At 40.0% G+C, this 13,058-nt stretch overlaps 1 protein-coding gene across 2 annotated transcripts in view; it reads left to right on the top strand.

Moving 5' to 3' along the window:
• Nucleotides 1-8,395: 8,395 nt before the first annotated feature.
• The window catches only part of abcc5 (ATP-binding cassette, sub-family C (CFTR/MRP), member 5), a 130,516-nt gene continuing 125,853 nt past the window's right edge, over nucleotides 8,396-13,058 (top strand). Inside the window, exons 1-2 of one of the 2 annotated variants that reach the window (XM_060834728.1) lie at nucleotides 8,396-8,747; nucleotides 10,682-10,841. In XM_060834728.1, coding sequence (XP_060690711.1) covers nucleotides 10,731-10,841 — 111 coding nt within the window. In that variant the 5' untranslated portion in view covers nucleotides 8,396-8,747; nucleotides 10,682-10,730. Of the gene's footprint in view, nucleotides 8,806-10,681; nucleotides 10,842-13,058 lie in introns of both variants that reach the window. The other variant, XM_060834729.1, reaches the window with a different exon arrangement.

Genomic DNA, 13,058 nt, shown 5'->3' with positions numbered 1-13,058 from the left:
AATCTATATCATTTATATATTTAACAAACAATAAGGATCCAAGTACTAATCCTTGTGGAACACTGCTGGTCACAAGTCTCTTGTCACTCAAACAGCCTTCTTCCACTATTTGTGTCTTATTACTAAGCCAGTTTCTGAACCATCTCGCCAGGTTTCCATCAATTTCATGTGCTTTAACCTTCTCAATCAGTCTCCCATGTGGGACCTTGTCAAAAGCTTTGCTAAAATCCATATAAATTACATCAACTGAACTTCCTTCATCCACACACTTGATCACTTTTCATAAACTTTTAACAAATTTGCGAGGCATGACCTCCCTCTGGCAAAGCCATGCTGACTAGCCCTAATTAACCCATGCCTTACCAAGTGGGTATTAATTCACTTCTTCAGAGTTTTCTCCAATAGTTTCTCTACCACTGATGTGAGACTCACTGCTTTGTAATTTCCTGGTTCATCTCTATCACCATTCTAGAAAAGTAGAACCATATTAGCCATCCTGTCATTTGGCACTTGCCCCGTGGCCAGAGAGGAATTAAAAATTTGTGTCACAGCCCTAGATATTTCAGCCTTCCCTCCCACAGCTGTTTGGAATGCAATTCATCTGGGCTGGGAGATTTGTCCGTTTTTAATCACAACAAAGCCTCGAATACCTCCCCATTTCCTATGTCAAACTGTACAAGAACCTCACAGTGCTTTTTCCTGAATTCCATCCCTATGTTTGCTTCTCTAGAATGAAAGCTGAAAAGAAGTATTAATGTAATTTAATTTAATATCCTTCCAATATCCTGCAACTTCACACACAGGTATTCCCCCCCCCCCCCCCCCCACGGTCCCTATGAGACCCTATTCTTTCCATAGTTAATCTCTTCCCTTTAACATATTTATGGAATATCTTAGGATTCTACCTATTCCTGTTCACAAGTATTTCTCATGTCCTCTTTTTGGTCTTCCAAATACTTTCTTAAGTTCCCTCCTGTACTTCCTGTATTTCTCTCGGGCTGCAGCTAAATCGTTCCCTTTGGACTTGATAAAAGCCCTTCTCTTCTTCCTAATCCAGCCCTGAATTGTCTTGGACACCCAGGGTTCTCTGAAATTATTACTCCTATATTTCCTTCTAATGGGTATATGTTGGGCTTGTACTCTTCCCAGCTCCTTTTTGAATGCTCCCCACAGTTGCTCCACTGTAGACTTACCCATGGGAGCTGTTCCCTGTCAACTGTGGCCAGAACCTGTTTTATTTTAATAAAGTATGCCTTCCCCCATCTTTTGCAGGCTGTCTGTTCCTTGTCCAGAACAAATTTAGAACTGTACTGTGCTACAGTTGCTATCGCTAAAATATTCCTCCACTGTCATATCAAGTACTTGTCTGGCTTCTTTCCTTAGAACCAGATCCAGCACTGTGCTGTTTCTTGTTGGGCCTTCTATGTATTGATACAAAAAAAATTCCTCTTGATACATTTCAAGAAATCAGTCCCCTTTAATCCCTTAACACGATGATTATCCCAATTTATGTTGGGAAAATTTAAATCACCTTGTATGATTATCTGATTTTTACTCTTACATATCTCTCTGAATTGTCTGCATATTTACTCCCCTATTTCCCACTGACTCTTTGGGAGCCGATAATACACTCCCAGTAAAGTGGCTGCCCTCTTAACAAGGAAAAAGTGAGGACTGCAGATGCTGAATACCAGAGTTGAAAAATGTGGTGCTGGAAAAACACAGCAGGCCAAGCAGCATCTGAGGAGCAGGAGAATCCTGAAGAAGTGCTTATGCCCAAAACGTCGATTCTCCTGCTCCTCGGATGCTGCCTGGCCTGCTGTGTTTTTCCAGCACCACATTTTTCAACTCTGCTCTCTTAACAAGCCTTATTTGAGGATCCTTCCAAGTTAGCATTTCTCCTTATGGCAGTAATTAAATCCTTAATTAATAGTGCTATACCACCACCCTTTTTACACCCCCCACCCCCGTCTCATCTAAAGAACCTGTACCTCGCATTAATGTAAAGACCATCCAGTCTTGCCTTACTTTCTTGACACAACACAACTGAACTCACAGAGACTTGTTTCCTTTCCTATAGCATGACATGTCTCTGTTTCATCTATATTCTGTCTAAATTGGAATTTTGGTTAGTGAGTGGGACCCCAGCAGATTCCTACACAACATGTCTGTTCTTTCTGGATTGTCTGATGGTCATCAATTCTCTTTTTTTCCTCTAGTACATTGAGCTGTGGTGTGACCACCTCACTGTGACAGTGTCTCCAACTGTTGGTCATGCTGCAAGTCCTGGAGCACCAGCTTCAGGTTGCACATGTGTTCACCTAGGACCCTAGCAGAATCGAGAACTCTCCACAGCTGACAAGCTACACATTCCACTTGGCTGGTCTCTCTTGCTATCTCAAATTTACAATTAATGTCCTAATGAAGGGCTTCCTGATGAAGGGCTCTGGCCCGAAACGTCAAATTTCCTGTTCCTTGGATGCTGCCTGACCTGCTGTGCTTTAACCACTAACACATTTTCAGCAATTAATGTCTTAGACTAGAATTGTTAGACTTATTTGTTAGATTTCCTACTCTATCGCTAAAATTATGAAAAGGTTAACTGTAACTCAGTTCCCACTGCTCTAAATTTGTAGGATAAGAAAGGGTTAACCAGTAATTGTCAGGTGCCCAGTATTCACCAATCCAGAGCATTTCTCTCCTTTTTAAGTCATGATGTCAACAGGATCCACACTGAAGATTCTGACATGATTTGAAGGTGCCAGTGTTGGACTGGGGTGTATAAAGTTAAAAATCACACAACACTAGGTTATAGTCCAACAAGTTTATTTGGAAACACGAGCTTTCGGAGCACTGCTCCTTCATCAACTGTTTGTGAAGTATAAGATCATAAGACACAAAATTTATAGCAAAAGTTTAGTGCGATGCAACTGAAATGAGATATCAAAAAAGACTCGGACTGTTTGTTAAATCTCTCATCTTTTCGATTCTAGCAGTGCTCCTGCAACTTACCCGCTACTGTTTCCCTCCACGCCTCCTGGAAGCTGCTGTGGGCCTTCCTGACTGCTGCTCCAAGCTAAGTGCCCTGTAAAGACTATGATAGATTATATGTTTATGTTCTGAAGTTGGTCAGCTTGGTAGTTAGTTACTGAACATATTCACCTAAGGATGCAAATATTCTTTAACAACAGAACACAAGTTTATTACATTAAAAATAAAGCTAGAAAACAGAAAAGTCTTAATATGAACATCAAAACAAAATTTCATCCAGTTTTCCAAAGTTATCCATTACAGTCTAAATCCCAGAGAATTATCATTTCTATCTCAGCTTTTTAAGCCTTTCTCAGTCTTTCCTCAGTTTTTTTTTACTTGGACTGTGTTGACAGTTCTACAATTCCTTTCCAGATACGTGAGTATGAGCTTCTCATATTTGATGGTCTAATTTTTTTCAGTTCTAACAAGTTGAAGATTTTTATCCAAATTCTCTATCATGGATGCTCCAGAAACTAGAAACCATGACTGCTGAGGTGACTGGTTCAACTCAAATAAAATCTTGATTCCCATAGCAGGATAAAATCTGTTCACTTCTGAAATGAACTCCAGGTTCTTCTGAACTGAGTTCTTGAAACTTAGTTCTAAATTCAAAACTAAACTAATTATCTTAAATGTGTTTCTCTGTCACAAAATGCCAGGGACACATGTTCAGCTCCAGCCTTGGGTGAATGCATGTGTGCAGTTTACACATTTTCCTTGTGTCTGCACATGTTTCTGCCAGGTTCTTTGGTTTCCTTCCACAGTCCAAAGTTGCGCAGGTTAGGTGGATTGGCCATACTAAAGTGCCCCATAGTGCCTAAGGATGTTCAAGTTAGGTAGATTTGCGACGGTAAATGTAGAGTTACAGGATTGGGTGGGTGGTCTTTGGAGGGTTGGTGAATACTTGATGGGCTAAATGGCCTCTTTCTGCATTGTCAGGATTCTATGGTTCGCCCAGACTGTTGACTGAAATCGCATGACCTCTTAGAAATGTTGTACTTGGGACAGTGCAAAATTCTTGACCTTTTTTAAAACAAAACTTTCAGAAACTAATGAAAATCTACATGCCTTATTTTAAAAAAAATCCACATCCAGGAATGTTAATAATATGTGATACAAATTTATCATTGTTGGCACTTTTGCAATGTTAGTCTAAGTTGGTGGTCTTGGGCTTGAGATTCCTCTGAATCAGGTTGGGGCGGGGTGGGAAATATTGTAGTATCCCGCTCCTCTCAGGGAGACTTTAAGATCATCCTTGAAGTGTTTCCTCTGTCCTTCTAATAAATGCTCGCCATACAGATCACATGATAGAGAACTTGTATTGGAAGCTGAGTGTCAGGCACACAATGAAGTGGCAAATCGACACAGCTGATTGACTTTAACCAGAAACAATATTGGTCTGAGCGAGAACATGGGTATTGGAACACTTATCCTGACAGTGGATTTGCAGGTTTTTGCACATACAAAGTTCTCTAGGGATTTAGGATGTATACTATACATTGTCCCAGTTTCCAATGCATACAAAAGGGCTGATAACACTACTACCACTTAGACCATGACTTTGGTGTTGAATTTGAGGTCTTTGTCATCAAACATTCCGTTACTCAGAAGGCCAAAGGCTGGGCTGGTATACCGTACATAATGGGAGACAGTGACGTCTGCAGATGCTGGAGATCAGAGTTCAGAGTGTGTTGCTGGAAAAGCACAGCAGGTCAGGCAGTTTCCGAGGAGCAGGAAAAGCGATGTTTTGGGCTGGAGCCCTTTATAAGGACTGATTCCTGATGAAGTGCTCCAGTCCGAAACGTCGCTTTTCCTACTCCTCGAATGCTGCCTGACATCCTGTGCTTTTCCAGCAACATAATCTCAACTACTGTAGACAATGTTGAATTTCATTGTTAATATCTCTCTTTGTAGTCATGAGGCTCGAAAGATAAAGGAATTGTTTAGCATTTGCACCATTTATTGTGTATTCCATAATTTTTTAACATATTTTATTCTATTCTTTCATGGGATGTAAATGTCACTGGCAAAGCCAGTGCTTGTTGCCCATTGCTAATTTCCCTCTAGAAGTTAACCAGTAATCTTCTTGAAAATCTGCAGTTCATACAGTGTACGTCCACAGTGCCATCAGGAAGGAAGTTCCATGTATTTGACCAAGTAAGAGTGATGGAATGGTGATATTTTTCCAAGTTATGATAGTGTACAGTTTGGAGGGAAGTTTGCAGGTGCTGCATTACCTCATATAATTTGCTACTTCCTATATGCTGATAATGCTTGCTTTCTATTTATATATTTGGGTTGGTGATGTTATTTCTCACTAATATGCATACATACAGATAAGGAAGGACACCACTTCGACTGGGACAACACATCCATCCTAGGAAAAGCCAAACAAAGACACACATGATAATTCCTGGAAGAATGGCATTCCAACCAGAACTCTATCAACAAACACATCGAGTTAGACCCCATCTACCACACCCTGAGAAAAGGAACAGGAAGTAACTTCACCACAGGAAATGACATCACCAACCAAAGAAACCCCAAACATTAAATAGAAAACAGGAATTATCAGCAGTGGTTCACCTGAGACCCACTGAAGATATTGCTTAGTAGGATGACAAAAGGTCTGGAAATGAACCTACCAGCTCAGCGAGCAAACCTACACCCAGACTTATTGGGGTTTGTAAAAGTAAATCTAAAGTGAATACCTATTTGTTCCCATTGTAATAATAGGAGACAACTTTGTTTAGAATACTGAAAGTAGCATGAGACTTCTTGGCGTTTGTAACAGTGAATCTAAAGAGGAACTAACAAAATAAATACCACAAATAAAATTATAGCTTTAACTACAACCAGGCAACTGGAGGGAAACTGCTGACAGTGCAGGAGAGGTGATTAAGTTATTAAGGGATATATAAAGGATTATCAAAAAGATAGATAACTCCTTTGTCTTCAAGTGATGCAGCAAAATCCATAATGATATGAAAAGACACAGCAGCTGCAAAAACTTCTGCTGGAGGCATCGATTTTCTTCAAGAGAGTACATTGAAAGCTAGTGTTAACAGACAGTATAAGTGAAGGGTGTATTCGGGTTCCATTTTACAAAGTATAGTCAGAATGTGACTGGTTTTCCAAAAATTACCTGTGAACGGATTTGACTCACTCCTGGCTTTGTTTATTTTCATAGAACGTTTGAATGAGGTTAAAGGATGGAACAGTAATAGGAGCATTTTCTGTGGAAACCAGAGCCCCAGCCTCTCCCTATAGCTCAAGTTTTCAACCCTGGCAACATCCTTGTAAATTTTTTCTGAACCCTTTCAAGTTTCACAAAATCCCTCCTGTAGCAGGGAGACCAGAATTGCAGTATTCCAAGAATGGCCTAACCCATGTCCTATATAGCTGCAAACTCCCAACTCCTATACTCAGTGTACTGATTAATAAAGGCAAGCCTTTCAAACCCCTTCTTCACTACCCTGCCTGTCTATCTGAGACTCCATTTTCAAGGAGCTATAATCGTGCACTCAAAAGGTCTCTTTGTTCAGCAACCTTACCCAAGACCTTACCATTTAGCATATAAGGCCTGTCCTGATTTGCCTTTCTGAAATGTTGCACCTCCCATTTTTCTAAGTTTAATTAAACTCCATCTGCTACTCCTCGACTACTTTGGCTCATCTGATCAAGATCCCATTGTATTCTGAGGTAACCCTCTTCGCTGTCCACTACACCTCCAATTTTGGTGTCATCTGCAATCTTACTAACCCTACCTAATGTTCATATCTAAATTAAACAAATGATTTGTTACTATATTCATTAAGCATGACCTCCCTCTGACAATAATCCAACTGAATGACGAGGCCCGAGGGACTCAAAAACCTACTCACATTCACATAAAAACGGCATAGATACAAACAGCATCATTTTTTCATTTTGCTTTCAAACAGTCTAGCCCCTATTGCACAATAGCAACATCTTTCATTTGCAAAGTTGTTTCCCAAACATTTTTCTCACTGTAACCATATTTTGAAGCTTGAAAATCAGTGTGACCTCTCAGTTAGAACACAGATGGGGAGGGGGCTATTAAAGATGGAGCACAATGAGGGCCATTGCTGCCCACTTTTCCTCTCCACCTCCAATTTGGGAAAGTAGGAATTAAGACCAACCCAAACAGTAGAATTCCCAGAAGAAAACTACTTGCAGATGCTAGAATCTGTACAGGTCATTCTGCTATGCTCCTCAGATGCTGCCTGACCAGCTGTACTTTTCCAGCACTACACTTTTTGACTCAGAGCTGACTTGGTATGTGGAGGGGGGCAGCATTCATGCTATAGTGGGGTGGGGGGGGAGATTGCAGACAATGGTGGGTGTAGAGTGCTGGTGGAGAAAAGTTAGTTCAGATTAAGTGGTCAGAACGTGAGAATGGCAACAACAATGGTGTCTAAATGCCAGACTTGAAAAAGACACACACCCTATCCCCCCCACGATAGCATAAATGCTGCACCACTTCAGCTCCGAAGAGTCAACGAGCTTGTTCTCTCTCCGTGGATGCTTTCTGACCCAGTGTGATCTCCAGCATTTGTTTTTGGTGGGGACTTGCACCGAGCTCACACGTCGGGGTTAGCTTATGCACGAAACGTCGACTCTCCTGCTCCCCCGATGCTGCCCAACCTGCTGTTCTCTTCCAGCACCAAACATTTCGACTTTCAACTGCAGCGGAGATTTGGTGTTCTATTTATTCAACTGGGCGTCGGACCAAAGGGAAAAACTGATTAAAGCTTATCGACACCTCTGTATGACTTTCTATCGCCACACGTTGTGTGTCTGAACATTTGGCTTCTCTTTCTCCGCCCCTCCCCCAATGCAGATTTTTCAGCCTTGCCAGAAAGTCGTGTATTTCAGTTCTGAAGAAGGTTCACTGGACCCGAAGGTCATCCTTTCTCTCCACTGATGCTGCCAGATCTGCTGAGTCTTTCCGGTAACTTCTGCTTTTGTTTCCGTGGAGGAAGCGTACTTGTTTTTGTCAGGTCTGCAGCATCTCCTCCAAGCACGTTTCCATGCAGTCAGAAAGCAGCCTCCACTTGCTCCTTTTATTTGCTGCAATCACCGGCGCGCTCACGAGCCCGTCGCCAAGCGCGGCCCCGCTCTCGTTGCCAATGGGCGGGGGTCAAGATGGAGCCGGTCGTCCGTGACGTAACCAAGGACCGTACCCTTCCCTTGCTGGGTAATGTAGTTTTGCTTGCACATGGCGCCATTCATGCCATGGGGCCTCTCCCGGAAAAGGACAACAACCTCCATCATGCATTGCAGCCAGGGTTCCGGCAGATTGACGCAAACAGCGGTTTTTCACTGCCCCCGCCCCAACTCAGACCTTATCGAGCAACAGCAGAATTTCTCGGAGGGAAGAGACGTCAAACCTAATGGGAAGGATCGCAGAGAGTTTTTTTTCTGCTCCCCTTGTCTCGTGAAATAACAATCTTGACATATTAAGTTTAAAGAAAAAATATAAATAGATTCTATATATAAATATATAATCTGACTGATCTGGATCGGATAAAATTACGTCCATAAAGGGGCAAACAAACAAAATCTGAAACGGTTCTGGCAGTGGAGAGCAAAAACCAGTTCGGAAACGCTGCGAATTTCGAGTGGAAAGGAGTTTCCTCGCCCTTGAGGGGGAAAATACACGCCCGAAACAATTTAACGGGGACCGTGTGGTAAGTGAAACCACAAAATCGGAACAGCGCAATTACAGAGGAGGAGGAGGAGCAGCAGGTAACAGCTACACCTGTTTCAGCAACATACTCGGATCGCTGAAATATATTGCCTGGTGATGACATATGGAGAGGGCAAAAGCTTCTCCTTGGATGACATGGGTATAGTTGTCTGAAGATTACAGCATGGGTAGATCGGGTGATTGAGAAGAACACTTTCCCTTACTGGCACAATATATAAGAGCAGGATGCTAGGCCTGAACTGTATAAGATCTTTATTAGGCCACAATCAGAGTTTTAGTCCTTGCACCCCTTGATGAGCAAGGGAAATAGTGATATTGCTAATAATCAAGACATCTAGATTCATGCTGTGTAGACACTAGGTCTTATCCCACTATGATAATTTGTGGAATGTAATGTCAGTTAATTCTGGGATATAAGACTGATCTCAGTAATGATGTTGCAATAACCTGTATGGTTCACCTATTGTGTACCCTATATAAGTAACATTTGATGCACATCTGATGATTGATTCTTCATTAAAATGGCCTAGCAATTCGAGAGCGATTAGGAACAGGCAATTTGCTGGTCTTACCAATGATGCACATGTCCCATAAAAGAATAAGGAAAGATTATCAAAGTAGATGAGATTCGGCTGGAGTAATCAGATCAGCTATGATTGCATTAAATAATGTATCAGGCTTCAAGGTCCTGCTCTTAAATTGTATTATTTTACTGATGAAGGTACAGAAATTTACAATTGTGTTATTGGGCATGGAAAATTTAGCTATGAGGAAAGATTATGTAAGCTCATATGAAGAAAACTCATACTAAACTCAAAACATTAACTCTATTCTCTCATCACAAATGCTGCCTGAATTGCTGGATTTGTCTAACACAGTCTCTTTTTATTTTGGATGATCTGAACTTGTTTTCTTTAGACCAGCATAGGCAGAGGGTAGAGTCAATTGACATATAAAATTATGAAGGACCTTGATAGGATAGGAAGCCAAGCAGGTCATGACCCAGAGCCAATAGATCTAAAGTAATTAGTAGCAAAATTAGAGGGAAGTTGAGGAATATATTTTTCAGTCTGATATTGGTCAAAGCACTGATCTCGCTGGACAGGTGTTACAGACAGAAACCCTCATCAGATTTAACGAAACACTTATACATGAGATGCTGTGATCTATATGGCCATGGGCCAAGATTTGGAAGGTGGGGAAAAACTGTAATATTTTTTAGCTGGCATGAAGACAATGGGCAGAATGGCAACTGGTGTTGTAAAGCTTTGTTTCTTCCTAACAAAACAAAAAAGAGGAACAACATTTCACGAGTTAGACAGTGCTGAGAATGGTTGCAGAATAAACCTGCCATAAGCTAGTTTAGTAATGACTGGGTTAACTGTTGAGCTTTAAAATAGATTTATCTGTGATGTAATATGGGAAAGATGGTCAAGTATCATAGTTCATGCATATTGTATTATCTCAAGTTTAAATACTTTGCCTTTTAAAGTACTGCATCTGTTTTTGTTTTATACTGTGTCTAGATACCATATTGCATTTAGAATCCAGTGACAAAATATACTGAAATCCAGGTCAACCCCCAATGTGAGAAAAGAAGATTTTTGGTGAACACTGATTTTACTACTTGTGAATCACAAAATTATAGCCCTGGAAAGGTAGTTTTAGTGCTGTAACCACCCTTTTTGCACAGGGATAGACAAAGGCTGATATGTTTATAAAAATAAAAACAGTTTGCCCTAGTGATGCAGTCATGAGTCAAATGAAAGACCTGAAAATCAACTGACTTTTATTTTCTGCATTTGTGGCCAAGTCTGCTGAGTACTTGAATATAATGCATTTTTTCTTAGCATGTCTATCATTTGACTGTTGCCTTGCATATAATTTTCATTTTACTTTTATATTTACTTAAAGCACAGAAACGCATCAACAAATTTTGGGATGGTTTCAAAAGGATGTGAACATGAAGAATACTGATGTTGCAATAGAATATGAAATCACCAAACCTGCATGTAAAATGGCGATTAGAAATTCTAAGCATTTGGAAAATTATAATGAAGGAACAGAAACACAGGTTAGACTTCAATGTTTTTCTTTGTAAAGTGGTTTTAATGCTGTCACATGTATAATATTTAGACAGAGAATTGTTGTGTCTTTATACATGTAATATAAAACACAAACAGGGTTTGTAGTCCAACTAATTCATGCTGGTATTTATGCTCCATATTAGACTCCTCCTTTTATCCTTCCTCATTTACTGGCACCTCTATGTACCCCTCGATTCTGTTCACCCTCATATTCCTCTAACCTCCTCTTAAATTTATATGTATCAAAATTCTTTAGTCACTCTCTCTGGTTACATGTTCTATGTTTTCATTACCTTTTTGGGAAAGGTAGATCAGCATAAGACTTGGGAACTTTAAAAACTATATAACTTTCACCAAGCTAAGTCGAGGCTCAATGTCAAAGTTTGTTCTATATTATAATGAATTTTTGGCTAGTCGCTTCACTATCTGTATTGGGTTTTGGAATATCCTCATTTGTCCATTTGTTTTAACAACTTTATTCACAAATATTCATGTCCCTTTAAAAATATACTCTGTTTCCACCACTTTTTCTGATGGGTCTATTCCTTGTCCTGACAGCACTTGAATTTAAAAAGAAGTCTAACTTTTTCTTGCTTCATAGTGCAATCATGCTACTTCTACTTTCCTTTTGAAAATCCTTGTTGTTTAACGTCCCAGTTAGATATCATCTTCACCTCCTCTGTTCTCATAAAATATGTTCCAATTCTTCCCCTATCTCATATTAAAGTCTAAATAAATGTACTCTGTATGCCTTTTTCAGCCTGTATTAAAGATGTCCATAATTTAATCGTGTTCTTATCTATCTTTGATTTTGTAGAGATTTGGTTCTCTGATTTACTATTGTATTCTTTGCCCAATTAATGCAGTCTGGGATTGCATTTTTTTTACAGCATAATAAGCTTGTCCTCCTACTTCTAAGGATTTGTCTCCTCTTTCCTTCCAAGTTTTACCATTGTACATCTTTTCTTTTAGTTTAGAATGTAGGCAGTCACATTTTCTGTATTAAAACAGTATCTTCTCTAAATCTGCTCAATCTCCTAACCTATATATACCTTCTTGGAGAGTGTGGTGCTGGAAAAGGACAGCAGGTCAGGCAGTATCCGAGGAGCAGGAGAATCGACCTTTTGGACAAAAGCCCTTGATCATTCCTGATGAAGGGCTTAAGGGAAACGTCGATTCTCCTGCTCCTCAGATGCTACCTGACCTGCTGTGCTTTTCCAGCACCACACTCTTGATTCTAATCTCCAGCATCTGCAGTCCTCACTTTTGCCTTGCCTATTTTTATGCTAATATATCCTGTACCGTACCTAAAATCCAGACATGACTCAACAGGAGCAATGATCCTCACACAGACCTCTGGCCCTAACAAGGGCCAAAATATTCTGTTTTCTGCCTTTTAGTCATCTTCTTCACACTGCCACATTGATTTTACATTGTAACAGTTATCCATGAGCTTTATGTTGAATATAACATTATATGAGAGAATGTACTGTACCAATTCTTTTTAATTGTTCATGTTGTATATATCTTGCATATAACATATCTGGTTTATGGTTTAGCAATAAATAACATATGCTGTTGAAAAACATTACATTTTTTTGGCTACATTTATTCATGTGACTACAAATATAAGACAGCATCCAACTGTTGCATTTAATTGAGTTTAAGTTAAACTAATGCAGTGAGGGAGGCAATAAAATTTTGGTGGTTTAGGAGATTGCTACACAGATTCTGAGAAGTTGATGGGGATGCAAGGAGATATAATAATTTTGAACAGATGTGTTCCTATGGCAGCAATTCTTTTCCATTTATGGTTAACGGAACATTTCCTGCTCCATTGTATTACACTGTTAGAAGGACATCTTCAACATTGGAGCTGTTCCAATGAACTATACTCAATTATTGGCCTGCAATACGTCCTCCGATGAGAATACTATTACTGAACCAACTCTAATATATGAAGAAGACTGCAGTGGTTCAAGAAAGTCGCTGTACTGCTTTATCAAGGGCCATTGCAAATGGGCACTAAATATTGGTTTCGCCAATGATGACACATCTCATTAATGAATTTCAAAAGAGTCTGAATTTGCACACACAAGTATGAAAAATAACTAATTGGTTTGGTGTACTAGATGAAGATCGGGTGTTTGTGAGCAAATTGGGAGAACTTTCTGTTCATCTTTGGGAAAATTGTCATCTGGACT

This window comes from Hemiscyllium ocellatum, chromosome 13, assembly GCF_020745735.1.
Source record: "Hemiscyllium ocellatum isolate sHemOce1 chromosome 13, sHemOce1.pat.X.cur, whole genome shotgun sequence".
Taxonomy (NCBI): Eukaryota; Metazoa; Chordata; class Chondrichthyes; order Orectolobiformes; family Hemiscylliidae; genus Hemiscyllium; species Hemiscyllium ocellatum.
The sequence above is the reverse complement of the archived record's forward strand: the minus strand, read 5'-3'. Positions and strand labels throughout refer to the sequence as shown.